We start from the raw sequence: 18419 nt of genomic DNA, 5'->3' as shown, positions 1-18419 counted from the left end.
CCCTAGCTTGCTGCCGCGGCGGGGCGGCCCCCTGACCGACGCCGCCCTGACCGACACGCCGCTGACGGACGCCGCCCGTACCATCCGCCGGCGCCGCGTCTCCTTCTCTCAAAGGTTGAAACCGTACACCACCATGTTTATGTTGGTTCATATTTATTGAATTGACTTGAATGGTACTGGTTGATAGTATTATGGATTGAATTGAATAAATAGTCCAGTAGCATGACATCCTGGTTCAATTGCCTCTAAGAACAAGTGTTTCTTTTATTGTTGTATTGTAGATGGATAAGAGGACCAAGATTGTAACTTGTGCTACTGCTGCATACATGTTGTTGTCAATGATGGCGGTGATTATTCAATCTAGAAAACGTAAACGATGTGCCAGAAGGGTTGGTATTACCTATGGGCCTATGGAGGCAAGGGATAGGATGAGAGTAGATTATCTAAATAATAAAATTTGGAAGGATGACACAACTTGCTTGAACATGTTAAGACTGAATAGAGGCAAGTTTTTTCGATTTTGCAATCTTTTTAGAGAACGTGGTTTGCTTCAAGATACATGTCACTTGTGTGTTGAGCAGCAGGTGGGTATGTTTCTAAATACAGTGGGACATAACCTTAGGAATAGGTTAGTTGGAACTAATTTTGATAGATCGGGGGAAACAGTTAGCCGCTATTTCAACAAAGTACTCCGTGCTATTGGAGAGCTGCGAGGGGAACTAATTAGGCCCCCGTCTTTGGACACTCCAAGCAAAATTGCAGGGGACAACAGATGGGATCCTTACTTTAAGGTGTGAGGCTTATCCCTGTTTTGTTTTGACTTTTCTATTAATCTAACATCATATGGTCCCTAATTTTTACCTTTTTGAAAAAATTAGGACTGTATTGGAGCTATTGATGGTACTCATGTGAGAGCATCTGTTCCTAAGAATATTGAGCATGCCTTTCGCAGTAGGAAATCCTTTTGCACACAAAATGTAATGGCAGCTGTAGATTTTGATCTACAGTTCACCTATGTGTTGGCTGGTTGGGAAGGGGCTGCACATGATGCTCTAGTTTTACGTGATGCTTTAGAACGTGAGAATGGCCTTCGTGTCCCACAAGGTAATAGAGTAGTAAACTCTCAACTTTTATATACACATTTCAGTCTATAGTATTATGACCAAACTGTATATCAAATGATAGGAAAATTCTACCTAGTCGATGCTGGATATGGAGCCAAACCAGGATTTTTGCCCCCCTTTCGTGGAGTTCGGTACCACTTAAACGAATGGGGAAGTAATCCAGTGCAAAATGAGAAGGAATTGTTCAACCTTAAAAACTCATCACTACGTGTCACAGTAGAGAGAGCATTTGGGGCACTAAAGAGGAGATTCAAAATTCTTGATGATGCTACACCATTCTTTCCTTTTCCAACACAAGTAGATATTGTTTGTGCTTGTTCCATTATTCACAATTGGGTCATACAAGATGGGCGTGATGAGTTCTTCACAGAGGATACTAATTGGGCAAGCTACAACCATGCTTCCACACGCATTGGCCAAGCACATGAGCATGCTGCCATGGTTAATTTCAGGCAGCAAATAGCAGATCAGATGTGGGCAGACCGTCAAAACAACAATGTTAACTAATATTTGTATCAAACTTGAATTTCTTTCGGTTGTATAACATATTAAACCTTTCTTTGTTGATGTTGAATAATATTTGTATGAACATGTTGCTTGCTGAATTTTATGTAATTTGTGATGGTAATGTGTATTTTGGCTACATGTTGGTGCTGATTTTGTATTAGTCATAATGTACATTGTGGATACATGTTGGTGCTGTTTTTGAACTGATGATAACATACATTGTGGATACATCTTGGTGCTGATTTTGGATACTTTTTCTATTGATTGTGTTTTTGTGTGGCAGAACCATGGAGGAAGTAGCTGAAGGGTGTGGTGGGACTAGTGGGCATGCTACGTGGACATCAGCAATGTCTGCTTTAATGCTCTCTCACCTAAATGATTTGGTGGCTGCTGGTTTGAAGACAACAAAGGGATTTAAGAAGCACATTTTTAATGGTTGTGCTAGGGTTATCAATGAGAAGTTCACCACAAGGATCACTGGTGAGCAAGTTAAGAATCATTTGAAAACATGGCAGAAAAGGTATGCAAAGATAAATAGATTGAAGAAGTTGAGTGGTGCCCTCTTTGATGAAGAAAACTGCATGATTACACTAGATGAGGAGCACTACAACGGCCATGTCCAGGTAACCTTACTGTCTTTTGCTTAGTTCTTGATTCATTCACAAGTGTTAGATTATATTAACATATTTTTCCATCTTGTCTAGGATCACAAGTCTGATGCTGAGTACTTGAACAAGCCCCTCTTACACTATAGAGAGATGACGGCAATATTTGGCAATACAATGGCTACTGGAAATTTTGCAAAAGACTCAAGTGCACCTCTAGGTAGAGAGGATGATGAGGGTGAAAGTCAAGAAGAGGGGGATGAGGTTACTGGGCATGGTCCAAGTGAGGGGCATACCACTCAAGGGGCAACGTCTTCTGCTAGTAGACCTAGTAAGAAGTCCAAGATAGCTGAAATGGAGGAGGATGGGCTGGTTGCCGCCTTCAAAAGTGTAGGTGAGAACCTTGCCGCTGCCATAAAAATGGTAGCTAAACCTGATAATGAGCTGCCACCTGACCTATTTGATGTCTTGAACCAACTTCCTAGTTTTAATTCAGCACACATATCTTTCTACTATGCTCATTTGGTGAGCAATCCTCACATTGGCAAAGCTTTCTATAACTTGCCATTCGAGCACAAGTTAAATTGGGTCACAATGTTCATCGCTGAGAAGTTCCCTGGAATGTAAGAGTGATTTCAATGAGTAGGATGTTTCTTTTGTTAAAACTTGATCATGAATTAGTGTCTAAGCTCTGAATTTATATTATGTAAGCTTCAACTTGATGGCTGATATTGTATTGCCTTGAACTTGGTATATGTAAGGCTTGAACTGGCCATTGACGTTGCTCAAAATTGATGAACTTTTGTTGTATGTATGTAAGGCTTGAACTTGGTATATGTTGTTATTTTCATCCATCATTTGGAATATCTTTCTTCTTTTCAGATGATTTATATCCTATGTGTTTATAAGCAGAAAGCAAATGAGCATCAAATCCTGTTAAGAAGCCCCTGATATTATATTATTTTTAAATTAAGCAGTACCATGTATTAAAATTAACGGCAATTTTTCACAAGAGAATAACAGTGCTAGAATGTGAGCAGTAGCAGGTTGATGTCTATATTGTTGATGAATTGGTATGGCAGCTAGGGTAATCTCACCAAGAAGGTGAGCATATTCATTGTCAAACCCTCATCCTCCAACCAAACAAGAGATGGAACCACTCCAACCCACTTTATCCCATAATCAAACAAAAAACTGGGTCCAACCCATCCCTGCAACCAAACAAGAACTGGGTTCACTCCAACCCAGAAAACTGGATTGGCTCCAACCCAACCCGCATGGTCCCAAAACCAAACGCACCCTTAGGGATCAATGCAACAAGGCTGGGTTTCAAGCTTGAGTTGTTCCACTTGTTTTGTGGTGCACTTGTGCTCCGTGGATGTTTTCTGATGAGCAAGTCGTTACACCCTTCGATGTTAGTTATTGGGTTGCGATGTGTGATCGATCTGGAGCAAGTTGTTGGTCACAGCTGCGAGTTGAGTCGTGTTCGATTAAGTTGGCTCGGTGTTCCATGTCTGAGCGTTTAATTTGTATAGTTGGTTGGTATTAGGGGATGTTTGATTGCCCGTCACAACTTTAACTGCCACAATAATTTAGAAAGCAGCTTAGTTGATTACTTATTTTGGCTCGTCATAATTTTTCATTAGTTCTGCAATTGTTTTTCTAGCCACGACTCGCCAAACCTTCGGTCACAATTTTTGCCGCCACAAACTGTGGCGCGTTATTGGTTGGCGTGGCTTTCTATGGCCACCAACCAAGCAGCCTCTAGCGCTGAAGTTGTGGGGAAAAATAGTGCATTCCTAGTTGTATGTCTTTTCTTTGCATTGTTTTTACTTGAAATACGGTGTTATTATTTCTTCTTTCTAGTAAAACTGGCGACAAAACTTTTGCCTTTGCCGTTCTTTCGAAGAAAAAAACCTCCTACAATGATACATCCAGCCGCAAGGTTTATTCACACAGATCCAGACATGTACAATTAACTAGTTGTTTAATTAACTAGTAGTACTTTTTCATTTCAAATTGTATCGTTTTGAGTTTTCTATTTGTGTATATATATATAATTTTTTCTATGTATCTAAACATAATATATACGTAGATGTACAGTAAAATGTCGACAACGTCCTGTGCTAACTTGGAGGGTATAACCAGCAGCGCCACCTGATGCAAAAACCAACTAGTCGTTGCCCGCGGTTGCTGATCGATCCGTCAAGTGCACATGCTTTGTCAGGGCAGCCACGCTACGTGTGATGGTCGGAATAATGCACCAGTAGTACGACGGATAGATGGCCCGACGCCGATTCCGGAAAAGCCATAGATCATACTACTACTCCGTTCCAAGTCGTTTTAGCTTTTTCTAGTTAATATTGCATGTCTAGGTAGTATCAGGTATCATCTGCGCCTATCTAGCTAGCAGCGGCAAGGCAGCACCAAATCAGCGCGGCAGGAACCGTACGTGCTGCCCGTCATCATGCATATACGTGTGCTAGGTGGGCGACGCGTGTCGAGACCAAAACGGTTCGGTTTGCTTGGTGCCTTGCTACGCTGTCGCGCGCCCAGCATCGTCGTACGAGCTAGCGAGTAGCGTGTGGTCTATATCGCAGTGGGTTTTGCCTTGCCTGGCCGGGTGATGGTGATCCCTGCTGCTGCGTGCGGCCGTCCAATTACTCCTTTCCCTTGTTTGGGTGTCGTCGCTACATCCGTGCCTGCCTGACTGACGCGTGTACATAAGCTGGGACGGGCCATAGTATGCCTACATGTTACCATGTTAGTATTTGCACGGTTAGTTTCATTACATTGGAACATACCATCTAAGCAAATTGAAGCTAATGCCTCCAACCACTAATCACCTTACACACCTCTGTAGCGGAGAGCGAAAAAGAACACCCAACGGATTCCTACTTTCTCGTAAAAAGGATTCACTGGGCACGCGGTGAAAATCCTGTAGTGGTTTCACGTCAGCACTCATCAGAAGCCTGCTTTTCCGCAGTGCTCTGTTGCGTACGGGGATGGTGGTGACTGCTGCATAAGGCAAGATCCACGCGCGGCTAACAACAAGCTTAAGCAAAGAAGCGAGGAGGAGAATCGATCATCGCTCGAAGCATCCGTGCAGCGGAGGCTGTAAAGTGTAAAGCCATCGTCCAACGAGAGCCAGCTGCCGCTCCACTCTGCTCTGCTCTCAACGGACGACGTGCGGCGGTGTTGACTTGTTACTTCATCTGTGCTTGCGGCCTGCAGGCCTGGCGCGTCCCCGTCAGCAAAGAAGGAACGTGCATGCACTGCACTGCTTTGCTTCTGCTTGCAAACCCCCGATCGAATTCAACCGCCTGGCCCATCGCCTCGCTTGCTGCGCGCGCATAAGTGCATAACGGCGTAGCCGGAGAGCGACCTGGAGACAGCGATGGCGCGCGGCGGAGAGAGGACGGTTTGCACTCTGCTTTTGCTTTTGTTTCCCTCGTGCGTCCGATGCATCCCCTTCCCCTTCCGTCCAGCGCGCACTCTGCCCCCTGAATTAACGAACTGGAAGTCTTGGAATAGATGCACGGGTTGACGCAGCAGCAAGTCAATTAGTTAAATTACTAGTTAACTCATCCACATGCATGCATGGAACAAGTTAACGTACTGCACTGGCACCACGTGCTGCACGAAGGGTTGTTTCCTCACGGTTACTAATAAGTCCCAATTGTCATGGTTTTTGCAACCATGCAAAACCAAGTTTCTTTTTTCTTTTAAACAAATCAGACAGGAGATTTGCCGATTATATTAGAAAGAAGATGAAGTCCAAACTGAACAAACAACAACAGTGCAACAAACCCAAAACCAAGTTTTCCTGAACCAGTGGTAGATACTTCATGGGCGAGCTCATGAAACCTTCAGAAATTAGCCGGAAAGTATCTGCTCCGGTATCCAGCATGATGGTGTTGGTGAACCAGTATTGGAGCATCAAGCAAAATTGGACAACCGGCAACCGTATTTTGAAAACCAGACAATTAACATTTGGTGGTCATGAGATTTTATTAGTACAACGTCTCTTTACTTATCGCATGGGCTTTCTTGAGCACCAAGCCTTGTCAAACTCTTAGGAGTAGCTCTTAATTGAGCAGCATATCTATGTACTCCCTCCATTTTTATTTATAAGGCATGGTATGACTTGACATGTCTTCTAAATTATATTTTGACCATTCATTTATTTTATGTTATATTGTTTGTGGTTGTAAACTTATGATCATTGTAGAATATATTTGATTACAAATCCAACCATATAAAGTTTGCACATAAAAAATGATAGTTAAATTATTGATTAAAGATTGTATAAAAAATAAAAATGGAGGGAGTACTCAAAATCAAATATAAACTTTAACTCTACCTCTTGAGCTTCTATATCTTCAACTTGCCACTCCTTTACCTTTCACTTCATGAGAGTTGACATCCTTGCCATTTTCTCTTTAAGCACAAACCCTTTGAGCTAGTGACTTGATTCTTCAACTTGGTCGATCAAGAATCAACTTTATATCCACAAGCCACTTCTGTTTACCACATAACCAAAAATGGCAGATGATTCCCAACATAAGACCCTTCATAGCTCGATTGTTCCATCAGCGTTAGGCCAATACTTGCTTCTTATCTATTGTATAGGTCCTCGCGCAGCAAGCCTTTTGTTCCCCTTCTCATTTGTGTGGATCTTCATAGCAAAGGTCATTGGACAATCCTTGTCATTTGGAGTAAGAAACTATCTTGCACCACCGATAAGCATTTGTTTGAAATCCAATTCTTAAACTTTCGTTTTTTGTCTCAATCTTGATCGATCATTATGCATATTCAATTTTCTTTTTTGTTCAACACAAGCAATTTCCATATGAGGCCAAATTATATCCATTTCACCATGATTCCTTTATTATTTTTCATTTTTCCTTGTCATTTCTTTTTCTATCACATTCTTGCGGCGCTATTTATTTTTCTACACATCATTTGAGCCCTGAGTCCATCACTTGTGATCAATATTTATTATCCACAAATATCTCCTTGGGACTAAGCACATGCTCATGCGCTTACTAAAACACATTGATCCCTAGTCGTGTTATCATTTAATCCACCAAAATCCACTTAGAAAAATTTCCCAAATATAAACTCAGCATAATTTGATGGTGTGGGGATCAAACTCGAAACCTCCAGGTCTCGAGATGCTAGTGAAATGAAATAATTTGAGGTCACCCAAGGATTTAAGCCTTCTACGGCGGTAATTTTTCGTATGCGAGCTGGTAGTATGATTGATTGGAAAATCCCAAATGCACAAATAAAAGACGAAACGTGTGGGCCCCTCCCTCCCGTTGGCGCTGCTCTGATGCGACCCGGGCGGGCCGGGCCGGGCATCAACAGCGTCAGGTATAAGTCTGAAAAGGAGGAGGCCATCATCGATCCATGACAATTCACAAGTTGGGAGCGGGACAGGCAGATGTGGATTGGTCTTTTTCTTTCGTGCAGAACCAACCGAGTGATGTGAGGTCTCCCCACTAGCCGTCTTGCAGCAGCAAGCACAGCAGCGAGCATATGGAGGAGTTTGTTTGGAGGCGTGAGTGCCCACCGCAGATTCCCACTCGCACTCTCCGGCCATCTCCCTCAACCCGCAGCAGCTAGCTAGGAGAGAATCCAGCCTCCCCCTCCAAGTTGCGTCGCAAGCTGCACAACACAATCATGAGCGAGTGATGGATGGAGGCATGGAGCTAGTGACCCAACCTAACTAAGGCCATGTTTAGTTCACCCCCAACTCCCAACTTTGACACTATGCAAAAAGAAGATTCCCCATCACATCAAACTTGCGATACATGCATGGAGTACTAAATGTAGATAAAATTAAAAACTAATTGCACAGTTTTGTTGTACTTTGCGAGACGAATCTTTTGAGCCTAATTAGTCAATGTTTGGACAATAATTCACAAATACAAACGAAACGCTACAGTGTGCTACAGTGCCAGCACAGTAATTTGGCACCTCCCAATTTGGCCAACTAAACAAGGCCTAAAGAACATACACGCACAACATGCATATATCATATATGCATATACACATATATGTATCCATTCCCTGCAACACATGCATATATGACTGCGTATAAGTTATGTGCATGGCAGGCAGGCAGCACGAGGCCCCTGTTGCTGATTCGATGGAGCTAGTTTGTTTATTGCTTGTTGCATTGGTCAGCCCCCATTTAGAAGCTAGACAGTGCCTTTTCTTTTTATTTTCCCGGCCACAAGAGGATAGCTAGCTAGTAGAATTAATTGCTTGGCTCCTTTTGACCTTTGTTGGGGAATCTCAGCAAATTAATTGTAAGGTCTGATGCGATGAACTGGAGGACATGAGCGATATTCCAAATACATTTTCTTTTTGAAAATTTATTCCAGTACAAATTCCAGGTGACGAACTCCCACAGCTTTGTAATTACTTATCATGTTGGATAGAAAAAAATAGTTCGTAACAATACTACATCCTTTTGGACTAATCCCTCGCCTGTCTCTCAAATTGCAACTCATCTCTGGTATCGCCTTTTGCAAGACAAACTGTGTTGCAGAACCAACCAACTGAAGGCCAGGCCAGGATCGATGGAGGGATGATGTGCCTTTCAAGATTCAGGCCAGGCAACTTAGCTGGCGGCACAAGAATCCCGCGTGCCGGCGGGCATTCCCCATTCCATTCCACTCACGGCCACCGAGCGATCGAGAGAGAGAGAGAGAGAGAATAGAGATTCCATCCGTGCTTTGAGATGGGCTGCAAACTTTTTAAACTCTTTTCTTTTTTATCAGGTTCTTCTCTCGTGATGTCCAGGGCTATTCTTTGTTGGGAATGAGAATCCAATTTTTTTTGGTTCTGAATTCTTGCACGCACGACACAATTGCAGAGACTTTTATTAGAATGGTGGGATTAAACCGCATGGGCGTTCACCAAAAGAACATCATCGATCGGTCGTCACTTCACTAATCTAACTACTACTGTACTTGTGAATGAGTGCCACATATTGGTTACTATTGTTTGCCTATCTTTATATGTTCTAATAAGAAAGCTATATATACAAGTCGTCTACACACTTGTGGCCAATCATGCTGTATTTTAACATATCTCCAGTCATTTCAGGGAGCCACTGTGACATATGAATGTCTGTTAACTTTGGCTGGCCAATAAAATGCTGTATTTTAATAAAGCAGTCTGACCAGAAACTATACATGTCTGATGACTTGTTCCAGCATATATGCTGCTTGCATCCATCTTAGCTAGTAGTGTGCTAGCTACAGCTGACTGATTGCTACATGTATATAAATAAACCTTTTCTTTAATTTCATCTAGGTAATTTGCCAAGTGGTTTTTTTAATGATGAAAATAATCGTCAAGTGGTTACTTACCCTGTGCTAAGATCACGCAACAGTTTTGTCCAATAAAGCAAATAAGTTGAACGGAATCACTGGCTAGATATATGCACCTCACCTGACCAACTTGGCGTGTCCATATATGAATCCCGTCGCTTTTACCAATAGGTACATGCATGTAGCTAGCTAGTGTTCCGGAGCCGATATGATTATGCTGCTAATGACGCTAGCTTTAGTTGCCCTGTTTTTATCTTGAAAGAGAAAGAGCGAGTGAGAAAAAACACACAGGGGGTGTAGCATCAGATAACGATGGCGACGTTGATCACCGGTGAAAAACTGAACAAACCAGCTGATGTATATATAAATGGGGGCGCTAGCCGATCTAGAGTGGAAGGTTGCGTTGGCCTGGTTTGTTTAATTTTGGTGCATGCATATTGCTGATGGTATTGCTAAAAATATCATTGGTGTCGGCGTCTATCGATGGGCTCAGTCCTGGCGTCCCTGTCATCTGGTGGAATTAGCAAGTCATTTCAGGGGCAATTCGATCTGGTGCTACCGCCGGTCCATTGTCCGGTTCCAAAATGTACATTATTGCAGTCCCATTATTGCGGTTCCAAAAAACTTTGACTCCTAACATCGTATGCGAGATTTATGTTGCAGAGCAGTACTTCCACAATCGTATAGACCATATGACGACCATGCCAAGCACCCTGTGTGTTGTTTAAATAATCATGCAAATTCAGCTCTCGAGTATGGAATCCCATGTTGTTTATTCTAGTAAACTGAAAAAACAAGCCAGGAAACCGATGGATTGGAACGGCTTCCCCTAAGTTAGCTGCTGCCCGGTCCTAAAATACAAGGCATTCTGGCTATGTACTTAGACACATATTTGTCTAGCTGCATAAGCTAGAACTTCTTATATTTTAGGAGAAATACAGTAGCAACTAGCAAAAAAAATAAGGATCAGAATTTACGGTTGATGATTTATTTGAGTTTTCTCACTGAAGGTTAACTTACTTACAGAAGGCAGGAAATAGTTTCCTACACTAATAATGTTCTACAATTTGTAAAAGTCATAGTGTATGTTTAGATATAGTGTATGTCTAGATGTATAATAATATTTATGAGAGGGAGTAGAAAAAAATAAGGATCAGAATTTACGGTTGGCGGTTGATTTGAGTTTTTTCACTGAAGGTTGTGAATGGCATGGCAGGGGCTTGTGAATGCGGTGGTGGGCGAGTGGGGACACTCCCTGAGCAGTCGGCCGTGGCCTGGCATGCATCATCAGCGGGCGTGTCCACTAGCGCGCTCGCCGTCGCAGCGGCAGGCTGCAGGCCAGGCCAAGGCCAGCCCACGCGCTGCTAGCTTTTGCTTGCGCGAGTTACTGTTAGCGGGGCCCGCGACCGCGACAGCCGGGGCCCACCTCGCTTTTGTCCCATTCATGAGCTTGCTTTCGTCTTCCTCCTCCCCCTCCCTCCTCGCGCGGCTTGGAGTGGAGCTAGCTACTCCTATAAAGCGGCCATAAACCCCACCGCCGAGCCAAGGAAGGCCGCCCCCGCCCATCCATCCATCCGTCAGCTAGGTCACAGCAGGTCAGGCATGCATGCACCTCCGCCCCCGCTCTACCAGTAGACCACGGCGAGCTTGTGGGCGCGCGTCACAACGCAGGCCTACTCCGCTAGCCAGCCAGCCGGGGTAAAGACAGCAACCAACAGCCGCCCGCTGCGCTGCGCTGGCCCTAACAAACCACAACAGGACAAGATCGGCCGAGGCGAAGCTGCTGAGCTCACGCCTCCTCTCCCCACGCGGTGAACGCGTGAAGTGAAGAAGGAGAAGAAGAAGAGAGGGATCTGGCTGCTGCCGAGCCCCGAGGCCTCATCGCAGCAGCTCGCCGCCATGTACGCCGACGCCGGGTTCGGCTTCGCCGCCGCCTACTCCCCCGCGCTCGCGTCCTCGCAGCACCAGCCGCCCTTCGACTTCGCCTTCTCCTCCGCGGCCGCGGGCCCCGCCTCCATGGACGCCACGGCTTCCTCCCTCCCGCTCCCGGAGATGCCCGCCGCCCACCTGGTGAGCAGAGCACTGTCCGTCTTGATTGCGACTTCACTTCCTGCTCTCCCTTCTCTCTGTTGTTTCTTGGTACTCTGCTCCTCTTGCGCTCTCTGATTTCCTCCACCAAATCCATCGATTAACTGGTTAGCAAGGATCTCTTTCTCGTGCAATTTCGAATCAAGGAACGCTTGGACGAAGAAATTTCTGCTGAATAGAAACAGAATTGCTAGCTGCTGTTTATGCGCCGCCACCGTCTCCAGAAAAGAAAAAAAAATGTCGCTTTCCTTTCTTTTCCGCCCCCCACTCTGGTCTGATGTAGATGGCTTGCATTGTCGGGGCTCAATCAAATTGCCCCACTGCTTACTTTGTAATAATACTATATGTGCATATGTCAACTAGAAGGAACAGCCCTCGATTCCCCTTTTCTAATACTAGCTAGGGTTGGATTGGATTTGGACACCTCTGGGAATCAATGGCTTTGCGATAACAGGTTCAACCGTCTTCGGGCAAATTAAGCATAAGACTGGCTTTGCTGCATAAAGCATTGGCGCTTCCTAGCAGTAGTACATGATCACCTGATGAAAAGCCTTGTGCCCAAATAAACAATCTTTCATGTCTCCAAAAAAAAAGGACCCCATCAAAGTACAAGTCACCTGTGGTTTTTTTTAATTTATTCTGTCTAAAGATTTATTCTGAATAAGAGTCGCTCGTGTTGGCTGCAGCTTTTCTTGCTTTCTGTTTTGAATCTTCTCCTTCACATCTTCCGAGTCACACAAAGGCCACACGGTTCAAGATATTTAGCAGTGTCCTCTGCTGCTAAGGAGCAGATGGATAGCCAAGGGATCAAATTAGGTTCAGCCTTCAGTTAGGTTTTTGGCCAGGATTTCTTTTGTCATGCTGAGATGCTGACCATGTCCACTAGTATATGCTGCTGGAGCATGATGGGGACTTTTAATTACTTGACATGTACATCAGCAGACAGCAGATACTTGCAAATATAGCTTCTACACGTCTACCCCCTCAAAGGAGTTGTCTATTACTGCAACTTCATACTGCTAAACCAAGTCTCTTCTGTGCAGCAGGTCAAGGTCAATACCTACAAGACAAAACCTAACCAAAACAAAGGATTGGCAGTGGTGATCCATTATACCTACCACAAAATATATTCTTATTAACAGATAGCATCTTAGCGAGATTATCTGGTCGACTCTGTTTGCCCTACTTCCATTTTAATTAGACAGATAGACTGCCTAACTCTCACCGGCTTGCCGGGTTTCATTCATATACTACCATTCTAACTACTATGATGTTATTATCTACTAGCCCATTGGAAATTGTTCTCATCTCTGTTTTATTACTGAACAGGGGAGCATGGTGCAACCATCCTTGGTATCAGAATATGACCTTGGAGGAGAAGGGGACCTGTTCAAAGCTCCAGAAGTCATCATCGAAGAACCGTTGCTCAGCCTTGATCCTGTTGCAGCTGCTATTTCAATGATGTCTGGCAGCGAAAGTGCAATGGATCAAACTATTAAGGATGCAGACATCGGCACCATTCAAAATGACCCTCTTCTAAGTGAAGTGTTATATGAGTGCGAAAAGGAACTAATGGAGAAGTCCGCAATCGAAGAGACAATTTCTGAACTTCTGGATGTTAAGATTCCCATGCTGCAAGTTGAAGAAATCCCAAGGCAAGCTGAGCAAGTTCTTATACAGGCTGAACTCCCGACCTTCGATAAAGAGAAGCCAGCCATTCCTGAATGCTCACTCCAGAAAAGTGTTAGTTCTGGATGCCTCAACTCAGCAGATTGGATGAATGGACCCGTCAGGCCAAACTTTCTAGACTTCCAAGGACTGGACTTTGAAGCAGCATTTGGACTGAGGAGAGCTTACAGTGAAGGAGACATTCAGGTTTGATAGGCGTCTCCTTTTCTCTTGTACTATGCTAATAAGGAAGTAGCTATTTTTCTTTAAAGGAATTGTTGAGGAAAAGAACGCACTTAGAGCATAGAAGTCTTTTTCAAACACAGCTGTTGAGAAAAGAATCATTGAGAAAGAAACTAAAAACCGAAAAGCATTTCCTTTTCCCTTGCATTGGCCATGCTTACAGCAATGCTTTGCTCAAAGGCTGTCAAAGCTATGACACCCATTTCCGAGCATCTCCAACAGCCATTTTTGCTCTCTATTTGACTCTCTATTTGAGTTGGCAAAAAGATTCCTCTCCATGTTGAGTTGCTCATTCCAGCAGACTATCCATTTCTCACTCTCCAAATCGTAACGGCTAGGTTCCTCTCTGAAAATATACACTCTCCACAACAGCATCTCCATCTTGCACTCTCCATTCTAGCAATTACTGTGCGTGGGACCCATACTTTAGCAAGGCAAATTGGCTTGCCAAGTTTGGCAAGTGTGAGGGGAAATTTGGCAAGTCGGATGGGATGGAGAGCCAGATAGCAACTCTGTTGGATCACGATTTTTTAACTGACTTGTCAAATTTTAGCTTAGCAAGTTGGATAGCAACTCTCTTGGAGTTGCTCTTACTATATCTGCCCAAAGCAACCTTTTCTTAGTTTTTAGGTCGTTACTTTAGCTGATACAAGACTTCCCTATTCTGCACAGTTTTCTGTTTTCTTTGAAGTTACTTTTGTGTGCAAGATATTGGTATGGTTCCATCACTTAGGTGCATGCGTTGTCGCAATTCTGTGTGCAAGAAAAGTGCAGATAGAAAATCTGGGAAATGCTTACACAGCAGCAAATTGCTCGGCACTTACCATTTTCACTTTTGACAGAATCTCGGAGCCAACACGCCTCGACCAGCTGCGAACGCAACGAACCTTCAGACGCCTTGTGAGAGGCTTGTAACCATCAGCGATCTGAAGACCGAAGAAAGGAAGCAAAAGCTTTCCAGGTATAGAAAGAAGAAGATCAAGCGAAACTTTGGCAGGAAGATCAAGGTACTAGTTCTCTGCCACTGTTTTCCATCAGAATAAAAATCAAGAGCTTCTAGGCTTTAGCTTGTTGAATGCGTTCAGGATAAGTGACAGACAGAATGTTTTCTTTGCAGTATGCTTGCAGGAAGGCTCTGGCAGACAGCCAGCCAAGGGTGCGAGGGAGGTTTGCCAAGATTGAAGAATGCGACCTGCTGAAGCCGAGCAAGTAGATGATGGCAAAAGCTTGCGAGGAATCCAGTGGAGAGCGAGCTTGATGGAGCTTTGGCTTCCAGAAGCTTCTAGGTGTGCCACCTTGTGCGCTGGAGGTGGAGAGGCACCGCTTGCCCGTCGGAATTCGTTTAGCTGTTCAATTGATCTCCTCTCTTTCTCTCGGGCTGCATTCCATTCTATTCCCCGTATAATAATATCCGGTCCTTTGGTGCAACCGTGCAAGGGAGTGAAGAGCTGAAAATGGTAGTCTAGGCCCTGTACAAAGGCTTGAAGATGGCAATAAAACTCAGCTCCCCTCTTGCTTGGCATGTTGTAATCCGAATCTGACTGTCGGCACTGCACTCTTTGATCATCGATCGTTTAAGCCTTTGAGCTAGCCATGAACTGTTACTGTCTTGGCAACAGGGACCTGGGCCCAGGCTATCCTACATGAAAATTGCTTGCATTGCCTGGGTGGTGACAAAAGGAACAGAAATTTCTAACCGCCATCAAGCAAAGCATCTGTCATACAATAAATGACCAGAGTTTTGAGGCCCTATCTTGCACAATGCTGATGGCTGTCACCGCATTCTGTTCATCGAAGGCTCACCACAAGTAACGTTCAATCACATAGCTCCAGAATAACATCTCCTACCCACTCACTGACTCACCCAAAAACGAAAGCAGAAGTAGCTAGCCATCATGATGTAGGGATTTAGAGAATAGATCCAAAGAAACATCTGCATCGCCATCTTGGATCACATGATATACAGTTTGATTTAAACATCGCGACTGCTCAGTAAACACTCTATGTTTCAAGGTACATTCCCTTCCTTCCTTGTGCCTTACTGCACCAGAAGGTCACAATCCAACTCAAAAGTGAACGTCACGACTTTATTAGAACATCCAGCCTTGGTCTATTGGCAATTATGTGAAAATGGGGAGCAAAAGAAAAACAAAATGATTCGTCGGTTAGTTCACCCCATAGATCCACTTCTCCGCGTTGCTGGAGTAAGAGACCAGCTCCTTGGGCTCAAACCACAGAGCAATCTCATCCTTTGCTGTCTCCGGGCCATCACTTCCATGAATGATGTTTCTGATGTTCAAGTGATGGGATGTCAGCACAAAGAAATTGTAACTTCTACTAAGTAAGCATGATGTTATAGAAATGAATGACTGTTTTATAACTATTTCCAGCTTCCTAATCTATATGATTGAGCAGCAAAAAGGGTGTAGTCTGATGATTATATGCACAGGCATACTAGATGAAGCATACCTTCCAACAACAACAGCAAGATCACCCCTGATGGTTCCTGGTTCAGATTTCTGCGGGTCTGTGGCACCAATTAGTTTTCTCCCATACTTGATAACGCCCTCTCCCTCCCAAACCTACAGAAATTGTATGGCCAACTTATGTATGATTCACTGTCTGTCATTGCATGCAAATTTTCTCTGCAGAGAAGAGGGACCTGCTTACCATTGCAAGTACAGGGCCAGAGCTGAGAAAGTCACACAGTCCATTGAAGAAAGGTCTGTCTTTGAGATCATGGTAGTGCTTCTGAGCGAATTCTTTGGATGGAACAATCAGCTTGATGGCAACAAGCTTGTAGCCTTTTCTCTCAAATCGAGACACGATCTCAGAAATCTGAGGCAAGATTTTTTTTTTGAGGGGGGGGGGAGAAATACATCAGCGTCCTATTAACACCATTGCATATGTACAGAGAAGACTAAAGAGAACAAATGTGTGTCAGGCTGAATAACTGAAATGGTTCACATGTTACTTTTGAGAAACTGAAATCAGGAAAAAGGCCCAGCTCATTAGGAAGAGGAAGAGCTAACTAAGATATGGATTTCTCTTTGTATAATATATGTATGCAGGTTTCGTCCTATGCATCCACATGGTTTCCAGCATAGACTAGTTGCTAATGGGGATCTCGAGGTAGATCATATGGGCGTCATCATACACGAAAAAAAAGGAACGTCAACATGTTAAGTATACTGTACGTGTTGGGTGTATAAAGCAGCACATAGTTGATTTGCAATTAATTATTGTATGGCCAAGAACAGAACAGAGTCCAAGGCCTCAAAGTTGTCAACAAAATCTGTACCTACCAATTGCGGCAGCATCCTTACTAAACTGAGCATACGGCAAGCAATATCAAGCTAGTAGGTTATTAGGATCAAGAATTGCATCTCAAGAAATTAGGATCTTGTGACTATAGCTACTGACCAGGCCTCTTTGGACACCGTCAGGCTTGATGGCAATGAAAGTGCGCTCCATCTGGAATCACAGAACAGGAGAGTGTTAGCGAGCTTGACAAAAAAAAAAGGATCACATGGCATCCGCCGATGTCATGTCAAATCACAGGTAACACAAACACAGTATCAATGACAGAACTATATTGGAGCCCACTTAATGGCTTGTCACAACACAACAAATCACAGGTACACAACGCAGCATCAATGACAAAATTATATTGGAGCCCACTCAATCAGTTGGCCTGCCCTGCCCAGCATCGCCATGTTGTTACATTATAGTGATTTGAGAAAGAAAGGGGAGGCCATTGCCCCAATATCAGTGGACCACAGCACAAGGCGAGGAAAAGAAGAGAAGCAGGGTAGGGTAGGATACCTCCGCAGCATGAGCCTCCTGGTCCTGGAGCATGTAAACTGCGGAGAGGACAGACAGAGGACGTTAATTCATTCGTCAGAGAGTGAGAATCGCAACAGCGTTCCAATCATCTCAACGAACGCAATCATGTCAGATCGGACCGATTACAGTTAGACCAGAGTGACGGGGGCTGGATCGAATCGATTAGTACGTAGTAAGTACGGACCTGCAGCGGGGACGGCGGCGGCGAAGGCTCCCCATCCCGAGGAGGCGTGGTGGGATCCCTGCTTGTGGTAGGCGTAGGCGGTGGGGAGGGTCTTCCTGCCCAGGTTGGTGAGCGTGGCGAGCGCGGCGGTGCGGCCCTCTGCACATCAACATGGAACGAGCTAATTACAAAGAAAAGATGGAATTTTGATCTGTTCCGAAAGCTCGGTGATCCGGTTGAGGATTGGGACCGAGAATCGGAATGGAGATTAGATCGCCTTCAAGAAGGAAGGAAGAACGTACCGGCGGCGAGGATGGCGGCGGAGGAGGACCGCTGGGAGGCGGAGGCGAGGAGGGACCTGGCGGCCTGGAACAGCTTCCTGGAGGCGCTCATGGTTGCTCGCTTCGTGCGTGGTGGTTTGCGGCGGGGTGGATCGGGAGGACGCTAGGTTCCTCTGGCGCTCGTCGGTGGTAGTAGCAGAGAGTGAGGGGGAGGGATGGCGAATCGGCGATGGCGACCAGATGGGTGGGTGTGCTGCGTGCCGGTGCGCTCGCTCCCTCACTCACTCACTGCCTGCCACGCCCACCAATTAATTAGCCGCTGCGGCAGGGGAGGGGATGGGAGGGGAGCATGCGAGGTGGCGTGGCGAGGCCCGGATCGCGACCCCGCCCCGACCGCTCCTCGTGCTCCTCCCCACTTTCTCTCCCCCGGAAAAATTCCTTCCCTCCCCTCCACCGCAAGGAGAGCATCTCCATCGCCCGCGTGGCGTCGGTGCGTGAGCCACGGCATCGTCGGCATGGCCGAGGGGGAAGGGCGGCATGGTCAT

At 45.0% G+C, this 18419-nt stretch overlaps 3 protein-coding genes across 3 annotated transcripts in view; 2 read left to right on the top strand and 1 right to left on the bottom strand.

Moving 5' to 3' along the window:
- Positions 1–2989, top strand: part of LOC101782507 — a 4056-nt gene extending 1067 nt beyond the window's left edge. Inside the window, exons 2-4 of the mRNA XM_022825208.1 lie at positions 7–114; positions 2077–2254; positions 2336–2989. Of these exons, the coding sequence (XP_022680943.1) occupies positions 7–114; positions 2077–2254; positions 2336–2863 (814 nt within the window). The 3' untranslated portion in view covers positions 2864–2989. The remainder of the gene's footprint in view (positions 1–6; positions 115–2076; positions 2255–2335) is intronic.
- Positions 2990–11087: 8098 nt separating this feature from the next.
- On the top strand, positions 11088–15182 carry LOC101782098. The gene is made up of 4 exons (XM_004960916.4): positions 11088–11655; positions 13003–13548; positions 14427–14591; positions 14702–15182. Exons 1-4 carry the CDS (start codon positions 11485–11487, stop codon positions 14795–14797), a joined length of 978 nt encoding a protein of 325 aa, XP_004960973.1. The 5' UTR covers positions 11088–11484; the 3' UTR covers positions 14798–15182.
- Positions 15183–15500: 318 nt separating this feature from the next.
- LOC101781699 (nucleoside diphosphate kinase 3) lies at positions 15501–18198 on the bottom strand. Its single transcript, XM_004960915.4, has 7 exons — positions 17896–18198; positions 17615–17752; positions 17410–17447; positions 17008–17058; positions 16255–16422; positions 16054–16166; positions 15501–15873 (listed from the first exon to the last, which is right to left on the bottom strand). The coding sequence occupies exons 1-7, from the start codon at positions 17984–17986 to the stop codon at positions 15750–15752; spliced, it is 723 nt and encodes a 240-aa protein (XP_004960972.1). The 5' UTR covers positions 17987–18198; the 3' UTR covers positions 15501–15749.
- Between the last annotated feature and the right edge of the window lie 221 nt (positions 18199–18419).

Source organism: Setaria italica, chromosome III (assembly GCF_000263155.2).
Source record: "Setaria italica strain Yugu1 chromosome III, Setaria_italica_v2.0, whole genome shotgun sequence".
NCBI classification, from domain to species: domain Eukaryota; kingdom Viridiplantae; phylum Streptophyta; class Magnoliopsida; order Poales; family Poaceae; genus Setaria; species Setaria italica.
This window is presented reverse-complemented; position numbering and strand designations above follow the sequence as displayed.